The sequence below is a fragment of the Lissotriton helveticus genome, chromosome 9 (genome assembly GCF_964261635.1).
Source record: "Lissotriton helveticus chromosome 9, aLisHel1.1, whole genome shotgun sequence".
In the NCBI taxonomy this organism is placed as follows: domain Eukaryota; kingdom Metazoa; phylum Chordata; class Amphibia; order Caudata; family Salamandridae; genus Lissotriton; species Lissotriton helveticus.
This window is the reverse complement of record NC_136070.1, coordinates 181,612,848-181,627,811: the sequence shown is the minus strand read 5'-3', so window position 1 is coordinate 181,627,811 and position 14,964 is coordinate 181,612,848. Positions and strand designations below refer to the sequence as shown.

At 43.0% G+C, this 14,964-nt stretch overlaps 1 protein-coding gene across 4 annotated transcripts in view; it reads left to right on the top strand.

The window, feature by feature from the left end:
• The window catches only part of CDKL1 (cyclin dependent kinase like 1), a 333,969-nt gene that overhangs the window by 104,181 nt on the left and 214,824 nt on the right, over positions 1-14,964 (top strand). The window contains exon 1 of one of the 4 annotated variants that reach the window (XM_078659719.1): positions 12,577-13,016. The exons of the other annotated variants lie outside the window; for them this stretch is intronic. Within the exon in view, the coding sequence (XP_078515845.1) occupies positions 12,969-13,016 (48 nt within the window). The 5' untranslated portion in view covers positions 12,577-12,968. Of the gene's footprint in view, positions 1-12,576; positions 13,017-14,964 lie in introns of those variants that run through there. 4 annotated transcript variants of the gene reach the window in all.

Sequence of the window (14,964 nt, the reverse complement as noted above, 5' to 3'; positions counted from 1 at the left end):
CAGTGTACTAGAACGCAGATCAACCATAACAGAAGACGCGGCCATACTTTCATTAGATGCACGCATGGCGTTTGACCTAGTGGAGTGGCCTTTCCTCTTCGCGGTTCTGCAGCGCATGGGTTTGGGCCACGGTTTTGTACATGGGTCCGCTTATTGTACACACGACCGAAGTTGTAGTTAACGGATGCCTGTTGCGAGAATTCCCACTAGGGAGGGGGACGAGACAGGGATGCCCACTGTCACCCCTACTTTTCGCAATAGTACTGGAGCCGCTGGCTGCATGGATCAGGCAGGACCTCACAATATGGGGTATAAGATGGGTGATTGGCTGGAAGGATCGCATCTTGCTATATGCGGACGACATCCTCTTATACCTGACGTCTCCAGCACGCTCCATTAATTGTTTATTAGATATATGTGCGGCATATGGGCGGGTGTCAGGAAACACCATTAACTGGGACAAGTATGTTTTGAAGGGTCCCCAGCCGCGACTGCCTAAGGGATGCGAACTGCAGATAGGCACCACTGGGTTTAAGTACCTGGGGGTATTTATAACGCACGATCATGCACACTTCGTTGAACTAAATCTAATGCAACCCCTGACGAGATTTAAAAAAGATGTTAAACACTAGCGCATGCTCTCTTTAACACTTCTGGGCCGAGCGACACTCTTTAAAATGGTAGTGCTTCCAAGATTTCTTTACGCGCTACAAAACACGCCATTCCCAGACTCCCCGGCTTACTTTGGAGCAATAAATGCAGAGCTAACAACAACCCAACTCTGGGACGGGAGGGCACCGCGTATAGCACTTCAAAACTCACTAGAAGCTGGTACGATGGCGGGATTGCCCTGCCAGATGTTAAAGCATACTATTGGGCTTCTCAATCAATCGCCATTAATTCCTGGCTACATGTTCCTCAGGAAGACCCGGTGTTTAGGCTGGACAGGCATCTCCTGGCACCGGCAGTGATTATGAGCGCCTTATAAATAAAAAGCGGAAACAAACGATCACGGGACCAACACTTCACGCCGTACATGTATGGTGCACGGCACAGCGGGAGCTAGGATGGGAGGGGGTGGTCACGAAGGCCATGCCACTGTGGGACACAAAGAAACTGGGGATGCTGGGCAATACGAAAGGGTTCCGAGACAGGTACTCCATAGGTATATCGACGGTCGGGGACCTGTGGCAGAAAGGAAGGGTGGTAACTTTCGCTCACCTGCAGGCCACATATGATCTAGCGGAGACAGAGAAGTTCTGATATATACAGATTAAACATGCATTACAGTCACTGATACCACCAGACACAAACCCGGAAGACTCCTCGCCACTGGAGGATAGGCTCCTGACTGATCACCTACAGAAAAAAGCAATTTCGCTAACATACAAAAAAATAATAAACAACAGACCAGATCTTACAGGGACCCTGAAAGCTAAGTGGGAGCAAGAGGTAGGAGAAATTGATGAGGCGGAGTGGAGAGAGGCGATTGCTTCCCCTAAGGAAGCAGCCATTCCTTCAAGGCTACGATTAGTGCAGCTCAAAATTTTGCACCGCACATATTATACAAGAGTACTCCTCCACAGGATAGGGAGGGTGGACGCGCCGCACTGTCTTAGAGAATGTGGGGAAACGGGAACGTTCTATCATACCATCTGGAGTTGTCCCAAGATAGTAGGATACTGGATGGCAGTAATGAATACGCTCTCCCAGGTGACAAGGATCACTGTGTTGCCAAGTCCGAGATGCTGCCTCCTCAATATTTGGGACCCAACAGACTTGAACACGACGGCCCAGGTCTGGGTGACGTTAGGTATGACAATCGCCAAAAGGAACATCGCGCAGCGCTGGGGTTCTAGGGTTGGGCCCACCCTCGCTCAGTGGTGCAGAGATATGAACCTAGCTATGGTTGCAGAGTGGTCAGTCTATATGTATAGAGGATGCCCGAAAAAGTGGGAGAAGGTATGGGGGGGATGGAACACCTACCGAGGAGGGATATGTGAACCCCGCCACCTGAAGATTCAGATTCTGATGTCAGTGATTGATCTTAACATGATGTATAATTTTATGCAATGTGCCCCCGCGGGAGAGGGAGGGTTTAGAAGGGGAAATGTGATGAAAATGTTTTTCCTTATGCAATATCAGAGACTTGGTGTGCTTCTGGCACTAATGTGTTTACAAGATAAGCAAAGTCCATTGTCATTGAAATGCTCTGCAAACTGTTCAATAAAAACTGTTTAAAAAAAAAAAAAAAAAAACAAGGAAGTCAAAATCTCAAGTTGGAATGTTAACGTGTTGGGGGACAAGATCAAGAGAAGTGTTGTATTGCAATGTATTGAGAGACTATCACCGGACATTGTCCTACTCCAAGAAACCCACCTTATTGGCAATACATGCAAAGCAATGCACAGATGGGGTTATTCGATGGTGGCACGTGCAGGCTTTACTTCCAGCTCTAGGAGTGTAGGTATCATGCAAAAAAAGCCATTTTCTCTTTCACTCACCTCCACATATGTAGAAGACCGAGGCAGATACGTTGGGATCACGGTAACCTGGGAGGGCTGAACTATCACCCTTATGTCTGTGTATGCACCTCCGGGGATGCAGGGTGTAACTTTCACCAACCTTGGTGCGGTACTGTTGACATTGCCTGACGGCCACCTGGTGCTCAGAGGTGACTTCAACTCAATAATATCTATCGGACTCACTAGACAGACACCGCCCTCGCACAAACCCCCACACACCTTTTCCGGTTTCTTCGAAGCAATGAGGCTGACAGATGGCCGGAGAGCATACAATCCGGACAAGATCCAGCACACTTTTCACTTGGGGGCACACAACAGTCTATCCCGCCTTGACTACGTAATCGTTCTGACTCCACAAATCACAGACATCCACGCAATCCGTCACCTGGCCAGAGGCATCTCCGACCACACACCTTTATGGGTACACATAGGTTTAGATGACACACAAGTCGGACGGGTTGCCCCAATAAACCCCTGGTACCTCAAGAACCCCAAAATTAAAAAAGGCCTGAATAAAACTATTGACGATTACTTTTTGGAGAACGAACACACAGTTGAGTCCCCCCAAATTCGATGGGAGGCTTTCAAAACGGTGGTCCGAGGGCAGACCCTTTCCCTAGTTGCGGGCTCCAAAAGAGATAGAGTAAAAGACATCTCCGATATAGAACATGAGCTTTAGCGTCTGGAGCAGGATGTCAACTCTGACCCCACGCCTGAAGCCCTTCACTCCCTCCGTCTGCGCCAGGAAGAATACAGGGCATTAGTCACTGACCGTGCAAAACTAATGGGACAGGAAAGGTTGGGCCGAATATATCATTGGGGGGACAAGGCTGGTAAATTACTCGCCTGGCTAGATGGAAAGGAGCAGGCCAGCAGACTTGTGCCAGAACTTAAGGTACCAACGGATCCCTAAGACGGATCCCCAAGACATAGCCAATCATTTTGCAGCTCACTTCCAAACAGTATATAGTTCGGTAGCACCATACCCTGAAGCAGATTTTTCTGATCTTATCAAAGATATCTCTCTCCCTAAACTGACAGACCCAGACCAAGCATTCATGGACAGTGCCCTCACGCCTGATGAAATAGCAACAGCCGTAAGAACATTTCATTCGGGGAAAGCCCTAGGCCCAAATGGCATTCCAATCGAGCTTTACAAACTTAAACCAGATAAATTGCCCCCCTATTTAAAATCCATGTTCAAGGACAGCCTTAAGCAGGGATCACTACCATATGACCAGAGGATCGCCACAATCGTTACAATACACAAGGAAGGGAAACCCAAAACGGAGTGCACCTCCTATCGACCTATATCGCTATTAAACATTAAACCTAACAATATTAACCATACTGAGTATCAGGCTTTGATTAGAAAACTGTCAGAAAATGAGAATTGTATTGTGCGTAGCGCAGACAAAGGAGGTAATATAGTCCTTTGGGGAAAACACAAATATCTGGCAGAAGCCTGCAAACAGTTAAATAACAAGTACTGCTATGTAAGAGTTGCAGACAAAGTCATGGTGCAGAGTAATGACCGCTACAATGTCCAGTTGAAGGTTTGGCTCGACAAAGGTTTGCTTAAACATGATGAATATAAGTATCTTTTAGTGGAACACCCAGTTACACCAGTGTTCTACTTAAATCCAAAAGTTCACAAGAGCTTGTTAGACTCTCCCAGGGCGTCCAATAATATCTGCATTTGGAAGTGTCCTGGAAAATACAGTGTACAGAGCTAATGAGAAGAAACAGGAAGACATTTTGTTCAATAAGACAGAAGTAAGAAAGCAAAAAAAGCGCAGAAGATAAGATTGACTGTAGATTTGTGACTACATATAGCGCACAACATGACAAGCTGCGAAATATCTGTAACAAACATTGGCACTTGATAAAAAAAGATCTGATTTTAGGGAGATCAGTGTCAAAACGCCCACAAATTACGTTTCACAAAACAAAATCATTTAAGCAAATGCTGGTTAGTAATGTCCTGAAAAAACCCAGGTTGAAAACCACCTGGCTAAACAAACGGAAGGGGTTTATTAAGTGCACTTAGTGCAAGGCATGTCAACATGGAATAAATACAGAGCAATACAAACCTGGCTTACACAAAAGCATGAGAACAATACGAGGGAAATATTCCTGTAAAACAGATTTGCTGTCTGCGTGCTCCAGTGCCCTTGCCACCTGTTGTACGTAGGCAGCACGATCTTAGAAGTACATAAGCGAATCCTCCAGCATTTGAGGGCCATTAAGAATGGCGACCGTACCTACCCAGTGGCCAGGCATTTTGAGAGGTTCCATGAGCAAAATGTGAGAGGTTTAATGTATTATGTAATCGATGGCGTAGAAAAAAATGTAAGAGGTGGGAATCGTGAAAAAAATGCTTAGAAAATTGGAATCATGTTTTATAGCCGAACTTAACTCAAAACAACCTGAAGATCTAAATATGGAAGAGGATTTGTATACTCATCTGGGTTGATAGGGTGCAGTCTAAGATGTTAAATAAGGTGATCTGTAAATAGACTTGTGGAATTATTTGATTGTGTTTTACAATGACTGTTTGCCCACTTGGGCAGAGTTGTAAAATCAAAGCACATAATAAAATGTATGCCCACTGGGGCTGTATTAGTTAAAGTTTCATCGGATTTAAGATGGTAACAAATGACAATCCGATTTAATGAAATATTGTTAGAGGACAGTCAGATAGTATTATTCAACATTGCCTATTATAGCGTATTGTTGGAAATGTTTAGCGCGAAGTAATTGGTTCGCTGTTTTAAGACATTTTAATATGGAGCGGAGTGGCTTTGTATAAATCGCGTCAAAAACAGCTACAAAGTAATTTCTATCAAAAACTACAGGTCTTTCATTGTATATACTGCATTTGTAGTTTTACTGCATATCACGTGTGAAATGAGTTAAAAAATGGCCACTCGCCATAGTGCAATTGTAAGTGAACAAGAGTGCGTGGCATTCGAAACAAGTTTGACTGGTGGCTGAATAAAGAACAAAAAAAACGCACATAGTTTCGTACTACTTCTATGATTTTGGGAGAAGTTTTGTACTTATTTAAGAGACATGCTTCCGTGGTGTCCCCCGTGACGAAGCGGCTTTCGTTTTCAAGGAGGCAGTTGTTTACACAGAAGGACTCTGGTGAGATATATATATATATATATCCAAGAGAAATCCTGAGCCGCTGAATCCCAGGCGGCACTCAAGCAGGTAACGACCTCTTCCCCAAGAAAATGCAAAATGCTCAATAACAGGCCATCCAACACCCGTATATATATATATATATATATATATATATATATTCACGCTCCAAGGTTGTCCCGCTACTTGGACAACCCCATGGAGCATAATATATATATATATATATATATATATATATATATATATATATATATATATATTTAGACAGTGACAGTTGCCAGTGTAATTTTGGATCATTTGGTGTATTAGAAATGTGATTATTACTTGAGATGAGTGAGTACCCACCACTGTACAATACCAGTAATAAAGTCAAAATTCAAAAAAATTCAAAATGCAGCCTAATTAAAAAAATGGAGTAAAAGTTAATAAAATAACAATAAAATAACACCAAAATGACAAAAATCCGGAGATATGAAGCTTTAACGTTTAAGTAGGAATAGCACCAGGAGGCAAAAAAGTGCCAAAGGTTGCCGTAGACCGAAACCTGGGCACAAGTTGATGCTGACCACAATGGAACACTGGTTGGCTACACCAACCAGGTTCATTATGGCCAAAGATTTTACCTCATGGTTTTAGTCTTTTAGGTCCCAAATTCACCATAGATTACACCTAAAGAACCCCAGGACCCCATTGGAGGCACCTAGAAACTCACAGGGTGTCATGCAGAGGCCAAAGAGCAGGGTCCAGCCCAAGTCCAGATGCCACTGGGCAGTTGTAGGAAATGGCCTCTTGTAGATTGCTGTGTCTCTGTTGCTTTAAAAGGAGGTCAGCCACATGTGTAGCATAGAGTCCAGGTCCAGTCCTTCAGGGTTCTTCTCAGGTCCCAAACTGCAGGCTCAGTCCTTCTGAACTTCCTCAAGTCCAGGAGTTTCTCAAGTGGCAGTGCCACATTTATGTCAGGCATGAGCTAGTGGGTGGGAGTGATTCCCGGGCACTCCCTAATCAATGGGATAAAAGTTCTTAGGACCTATCCTAACCACTTTGAACATTTTAAAGATGACCAATGTCTTTGGCCACACTAAACTTGGGCTGTAAGGGTTGTGTGTGTATTTGTGGGGAGAGTACTTTGGTAATTCTATTGTCCTTCCATATCCAACACTAAAATCCAGTTAGGAGCAGTCACTGTAAAAAATACAATAAGCCAAGAGACTGGAATCTGTAGAACAAAAGCAGGCGTTTCCAGCAACCAAACAGTGGACACACAAGAATTGTTATTGGCACCCTGTTTCCCTTTATTTCAAGTGTGCACCAAGTGTTATATGTAAAACCCAGCCAACCTTTTAATCAGGTTTTAACATTCAAGCAGAATTTTACTCTGTGATTTCAAAAAACATGCTCACATCCCCATTCTCCATATTATGTTAAATTCAGAAGAGTCATCCTCTGGGAAGCCTTTCACATCTATTCAGATGCTAATTACTGGCTTTTTGAAGTGCGAGAGCAAATGCAAAAACTTCTGACGAAAAAATTAACTTTCTAAAAGTTATTTTCCTTAATACTTATTAAAAATCCATCTTCACCATTGAATTGTATTTTTATTAAAGGAATCACCCCCTCATTGCTGTCAAAGGCATATTTGGAGGAAGGTCACACACAGAGTAACATCAGTCTGTTTATCCAGCTTAATTAATAATAGGCATCGAGGAAAATATATATCATCTGGAGAAGAAAAAGAGAATAATAAGAATGAAAGAAGAAAAACCCTCAAGGGGAAAAGAGTAGGAAAGAGAAGAAGTAAAAACAAAAAAAGCCAGAGGGGAAGAAAAAAAGGAGAGCCGATTAACTATCGACTGCAATTTATGGTTTCAAATTATTTAGTAGTCCCTTGTTCTGATTTGCTTGTATATTTTTATGTCTTGGACAGATTTACACTGTGCTTGGCACAGTATTTACTTACTTGGTTAGCTAAGTTTCTGCATTCTAAGTTTCCTAAAGTTTCATGCATGGGACAAAAAGTTAAGTGCTTACCCTTTTTATCTCTCGTAGGAAATGTTGCTCACATCTGTAGCCTGAACAGCTGAATATGTTTATATCAAACTGACCGCAGGCCAGACCCTGTGCCCAGCCCCACTGTGCATGTCTGAATGCCATGCACAGCAGGGCTTGCCTACCCATGGCTAGTTGGGTTCAGGTCTCTGCCACAAAGCAGGTTCTGCACCAAAACCCTGAGGTGCATGGATGTGCACAGTGGAGGTTGGAGCTTGAGTACCTCATTTTAAAAACTATGAAATTAACTGAAAAAAACCACAGTTAAGAGTTATGGTTCTGGCTCAAATGCATAAAAACATGAAAATTCGCCAGTTGTGATTTTGAACACAGACAACACATGCCTTAACTTACTGCAACCAACATGTTCTGGGGGTAGTGCTAATCTCAAACTTTTAATCATCAGTCAATTAGGACATAAACCTTTTACAGCAGAATAGGGTTTATCACATTAACTGAACAAAATTTAAAATGACTAGTTTAGGATTAAATGATGTCATTCATGCTGGTTGGTGTAGTACGCCTAATGAAGACGTGTTTCACCGGTTCTGTATATGCAAATGACCTGCTGATTTTGGGACAGGGTCCATGTTCACAATGCAGCTGATATGCACCAATGTAACATTTGTTTGGAGTAATTAAGTTGAACTATATATGTATAGTTGTGGTCAGGGATTGAGTAAGATTTCTACCAAGCTTCTTCTAGTTGGCGATATGAAGCTAATCCCTTTTGTCCTCCTCTGAAAACTATATGGTGATGGATATACCTGGGTATGTCTATTTGCTTTGTGCTGTTGTGCTTTTTACAATCTCTGTTTTCCTTACATATTTCCTAGTAGTAGGATAACTGTTTGTTGTATCCGCTAGATTGTGGTGCACCGCAGAAAAACCTGACACAAATCTTCACTAAGAGTTGAAGAATCCTTTAACGTTCCAACTCCAAATAATGAAGAATACCTAGGAAAGATTTTGTTAGAAATTTAATTTCATTGGAGTCATCCTTAGCATACCAAAGACGTATCTAACGCCTCTTAAAAAAGGGTGGAAGAAAGCAGTTGTCTGTTGAGAGTGCATATGCACCCTACAGTCAGGGTATCAGTGATAAATGTGAGTCCCTCACTTGTGTAACTTCACTATATTGACGCAGGTTTCAGTGACCTGAGTTCTTTGAATGCCCTATGTTGACTGTGCCTGAGGGGACCTTCCATTGTTAGGCTTATACTTGCTGATATACAAAGATTAGCCTGATTCTGTCTAGGCCTCTCCCCCTCCCTGGATGATTCACTGTGGAATGGCAAGTACACCCTAGATCAAATACAAGCAGCAAATATTTAATTCATTTAACACAAACAATAATTTCTTTATGGTAGATAAGAGCCGGAAGGGTTAGTGTAGAACCAGATAAAGGGCAAGTATTCATTAACCAGAAAGAAATAAACAAATATGTATGATGGTCATTTCTGTATTTTATGTGCTAGAGTGGGGAGGCATAGGCATGGTTAAAGGCGTTCCATTAAACCAAACTCTTAAAAATGAAGGACTGGTTTGTCAAACCCGCACCCATCCAATCTGCTCCTCAGAGGCATCCTATATTCGGCAGATAGACCCATGTTCAGTAGGGTGTTTGTATTAGGCAAGAAATATCTCAGGCTTGGTTAAATTCAATATTACTGACGTTCTGTTGGCAACAAGGATATACTTGCAAAAGAAGTAACAACAAATGTATTCACGGGATTAATGAGAGAGAATGGAAAGGGTAGTACGGAAAGGCTCTAGACTTAAGGGGTTTTAATTTAGACCACCTTTTAACCTGCGATATGAGTGCCACTCTGGAGGTAGAGTATTTGAAATGTACCTGCTTATTAAATGGAGACGAGATGTCCAATGGTGAAGCCTCTGCTTCTTTGTAAATGATCCAGCTCATCTGCTTGTAGGCAGAGGGCAACGTGCTTAGCTGCAGTTCTTTTACCATCTCAACGCAAGTGTTTAAACAGCTAAGGTTAAGGACTCTGGCCTGACCAGTCTGTGTATTCTACCCTGTGTTTTCTGTAGCAAAAGCGGAAGTTCCTCCCTCTTCAGCAAGACAAAATCTGAATTCTGACTAATCACGGCTGATATTCTTCCTGTGCTTTGAGTTTAGAGGGCACATACGGCCACAATGTTCTATTCTCTTTCAGGAACCTGACACAAAATGTTTCAATTTCTGTGAACCTAGATCTTGTTTACATGCCCTGTACATGCTCAATAAGTCCCATAAGCAAGCAGGCCTAAGGCAGAGGGGTAGCAAGGTTGGGTTGCCATTCAAGAGATCCCCACATTTTGCAATGGGCCTCCATAATTTGACATTTTACTACTAAGTTCAGGAACTTTTTTTTGTGCTGTTCACCATACTCTGCAGTGCGCACTTGTGTTCCTCTAACATTTCATCCTCCTGGAGCAGTTTTGCAAGCAAACTGTCAACAACCCTTCCAATTTTCAGGATCAACCGCGGCCTGTGTAGCTGAGAGCGGTGGGGCCGGGTTGGGGGAATTCAACAGACGATCACGAGGAAAAATTAAATAAATAGTTAATATTCCCTTGTCGTCTGTCGAAATCTTCCCGCCCCACCCTACTGCTCTTGCCTGCATGGGCCGCGGCTGTTAGGTAAACCCTCGCAGCCCGTATTAGGGTTGCAGGTCCCAATTACCTAACATACATCTGACCCAAGGCCTTGCAACCACACTACCCACTTCACCAACGGTAAGACATTTTGGGATTATTTCTTATGCCAAGGCAAGCCAATTTTGTAATTAGAGATTCAACATGCAGCTCTCCAACCTGTGAAAAATACACCTGCTGCTTCAACTTAACCACAGGTTGAAGCTCACTATAGCTTTATCTATGACAAACCTCAATTATTACAACATTACCTGAATATTACCCACAATCAGGATGTGCCCAAACCTTCCCAAACGAGACCATTATAAATAAGTTCTGAGAAATCTATGTTGGCTCCCGGTTGACCTAGCTGTCGAGATCACACTAGATGTACTTCAGAAGAATATTGAAAAGTGAGCTCTTCAAGCTTGCCCGTACATGAACTCTACATAGGAAAAGGGCTATTTTTTGAAGAACATCAGGAAAAGGTCTTTCACTCCTATCTAATTGTAACACCTCACTTAATTGCCAAATGCAGACTGTTATAAGTGCCTTAGTGCTCTGAAGTTACTGTAAGATACGGAGCCCTTAACCAAACTCAAATAAAGAAACACAGAACTAAAGGTTTGTCCCCAGTTAAGGAGTAGAGCAGGGCCATTGGGATATCACTTTGGATAAAGGCACTATCCTAAGAATGTTCGAATTACGCAGTTATGCTTTTGCCAACTTCATGAAACTGTAAAAAAAGTTTGCACATTTCCCAAAACTGCCTTCTTCACTGCAGCAGAGGCGTGGTTACTGAGTCGCTTCCTGATACAAACGAATCCTGGTTTCACATTGAGAAAATTCTACTTAGATGTACTACTTACAGATCCAGCTTCAGCTTTGCATCCTTCTTCCTTCAGTTTTCACGAAGTAGCCAGCTGTCCGTGGATGCACTGAGAAGCGGACCTACCTCAAACTAGGTAAAAAGGCGAATTTTGACATCGACTGAACAGTTTCTCCTGTTGCCCCTCTCAATGTGTGAGTGCAATTGGGATTTCAATCTGACTATCAGTATTGTCTTCCCCAAGTGGAATTCAACTTACTGCACTCCCTGCCCAACCTTGTTGAAACATATCCTGCATCCCAGACCTCATTGACTTTAACTCCTTGTAAGATCCTAATTGACACCTTTCTTCTCCAATCACTATATCATTCATGTAACCATCACTCTCACCATTATCTACACCTTCCTGTGCTATCACCATGTACTCATTCTCATTTGAGTCTTACTTCTTTGAATTGGGGTGCATCATTTACTCTGTGCCTTGTTAACCCCCACCAGCCTTGTTCAGACAAAACCATTCAACTAATTAAACTCTGCACAGGACTTGGCCTACTCTCCGTCCCTGGTACGCCATCCTGGCTCACTATCACCCATTAGCAATAACATTAATACCTACATTCTCCCATCTGAAAAAGGCAGACGTTTGCTCAAGAGCAAAGAGTCTGTATTTTTATTGTTTTGCTTCCCTTCCAATCTTCGAAAACATCTGGACCTGTGCTAAAAGGAAAGTCAGTAAATTGCCACTTTCAACCAAATTGCCACTTTATCAAAATAACCCATTTTGAGCAAAATGTCAATGTCGTTGAAACGGGTGCAAGAATGGAGGAGGGGGTATATTTGTATCCAATTGAGCAGGGTTGAACATTAATCTCCTATCTCCACGCCTGGCCTAAGGGCTAGGATATTTTAATGTATCTTCCAATCTTGCAATGTTCGCGAATATCGGTAAAGATTTAAAACCATATGGCCGTACACAGTTCAGGGGTATTTTGAAGCTCCTTGTTAGGATGCGATATAAGGGCAGGGATAGTCCTTTTTTAGTGTTCATGGACTGCCATCACATGATCAAACAGGAACTGGATATAAGTCTGTCCTACCTTCATTTCCCTGCTAGTTATTGCTTCCTGTGAGGTTCCTGGTTGCTGTTGGAGTATTCCTTGCTCTCATTGGATTTCCCTCACGGGCTCGTGAGGTGTAGATCTAGTACTCTCCCCTAGAGTGCTTTGCCTTTTTGCCTTCTGACCTATTGTCCTCCTTTTCCCTCCTTGTTATTCCACCCCTCCTAGCTAGTCAGTCTTGCCCCTGCCCCCTTCGTTTTTGAGTTTTCTTTATTTGCACTCGTTTTGGAGGTTAGTTTAAGTGATAGGGCCTCCTATCCGCCTCCGTTAATATTTTGTGGTTCGGCCTGTTTACAGTGAAGGAGAGGAGACGCGGCTCAGTGCGGGGCTTGTTTGCCTTCGTGACGCGCCCCTTGTTTTTGTAGTCAATCCACATCGTTATGCGGAAGTGACCCGTTTTTCGGGTCATTCCGCGAGTGCAGAGGAAGTTGATTGTTTTCCTTCTCCCTCGTCTGTTTTAGTCCATTGCCTTCGATATGGCAATTAGGATAGGGTTTTTTTTATGTGTGCTCTCAAGCAGGGCCTGCCCTAGGCCTTCTGAGGCCCCGGGCGAAAGGGAAGATGTGAGGCCCCCCTAATTGAATATTGCGTCACAAGAAGTGACATCACAGAAAGTAACATCACAGTACTATTGAACTTATTTGGCATCACTGAAGCTAACTAATGTGGATATCAGTAACATGGACAAAAAGTAGAGGGGATGGAAAACAGGTGAGCAAATATCCAGATAAAAGGAAATATTGCAATCAAAAACAACCACACACACACAACCACACAAACACACAACCACACACACACACAACCACACACACCCACACACAACCACACGCACACACAACCACACAACCACACAACCGCACACACACACACCCACACACAACCACGCACACAACCACAACACCACAACCACACACACACACAACCACACACAACCACACACATCCACACACACACAACCACACACACAACCACACACACAACCACACACACACACACAACCACACACACACACACACAACCACACACACACACAACCACACACACACAACCACACACACACACACACAACCACACACACACAACCACACACACAACCACACACACACAACCACACACACACAACCACACCAAGCATTGGCATAGTCAATAGGTCTCGCCTTTGGGACCTTATAAGTGTTTAGCCATGCAACAGTTGATGTGGTTGCACCAAAGATATTGTGCTGCATAACTAAATACTTAAAAGGTCCCAAAAGTGAGACCTATTGGCTATGCCAATGCTTGTTTTTATAACCCATAATACGCAAACCCAATCACAGTGTTGTGTTTTTACTTGAAAACATGTGGAGTCAAGAAGACAGTACTACCCTGGTCTGTTCCAGGGATTCAAAGATCACTAAATGTAACTGAGACACTTCATTGTATATTTGGCCTGTGTCAACGAAATTCCAGCTCTAAAACAACACAATCATGGGAGAGCATCCAGACACATACTTATCTCCAAGATATCAAACCTGGGACGTAAGGTGTTCAAACTATCTAGTAAAAAATAAAATATTTACATTCTAAAACTATATGGTTGATGTTGAAGCACTAAAGATCAATTTGGATATTACTGAACACGTATTTGAATCACGGGGTTGTTTGTCACCAAAAGATACATATAATAATGCTAAAAACTTAGGTATTAACCTCTGGCACAGCTGAAAACTGTTGTGGGCGGAGAATGAGCACGGTAGCCAAGGATGTTAAAGCGAGCCCCAGTTCAAAATTTAAAGCGTAGAGCAATTTTTTTAAAGGTCCACTATACTTAAACGGCAAGGTGCTGTTGCGTTCTACTAGTATCTTATGAACGTGGTTTCCACGGCAACTGATTTTGCTTCACTTACTTTTTCACGTCTCTGCTTCCTGCCCAAAAGACACCGATGGCTACGGTGCCCACCAAAGATGATAACCATATTGTAGTCCAGGACAGGCTCAATAGAGGCATACATTGCCACCTTCACTGACTTGCCAAATGTATCACCAATATATGAATGAGTCCTGCTTAAAACTTACACTCCTGCTGCGCTTTCTGAAACAGACACCAAAGGCTACAAGGCCCAGGGAAGGGGGCCCCCACATTATGACCTTGCAGCTCGATCCAGTGCTTGAAGGCCTTGGGAGGGGGGCCCCCTCCCATGGGTCTTCAAACAGTAACAAGGCACTTCCCAAGACACTGCTGAGAGCTCATCAGAGTACAAAAAAAAACAACAAAAAAAACCTCTGTTGAAGGGGTGTTCTTCAATAGTGGGCAGAAAATAAAGTGGTAGCTGTACCTAGCTTAGATGGCAACGACAACTGTAAATATTTTTATGTTTTGTATGTAACACTGCCCCCCTGTGTCAGATCAGTATGAGTCAGATAGTGTTTCTGCATAACTGAATTAATTGCTTTTAATTTATCGAGCTAGGAAGAATGTATCGATCACTGTATGTCACAAGCATTATTATTACCAAACTTTAGCTGTATTCAATGAAGATGAGACACTGCCCTATAAAGATTCGAAGGCTGCTCCCTCCTCCCCTCACCCACCTCCTTTTACCTGTATCTGGCTTGTGCTGGAACCAAAGGGGCCTTCTGTTGCCTAGATACAAAATGTACAAAAAGGGCCGATAATGGC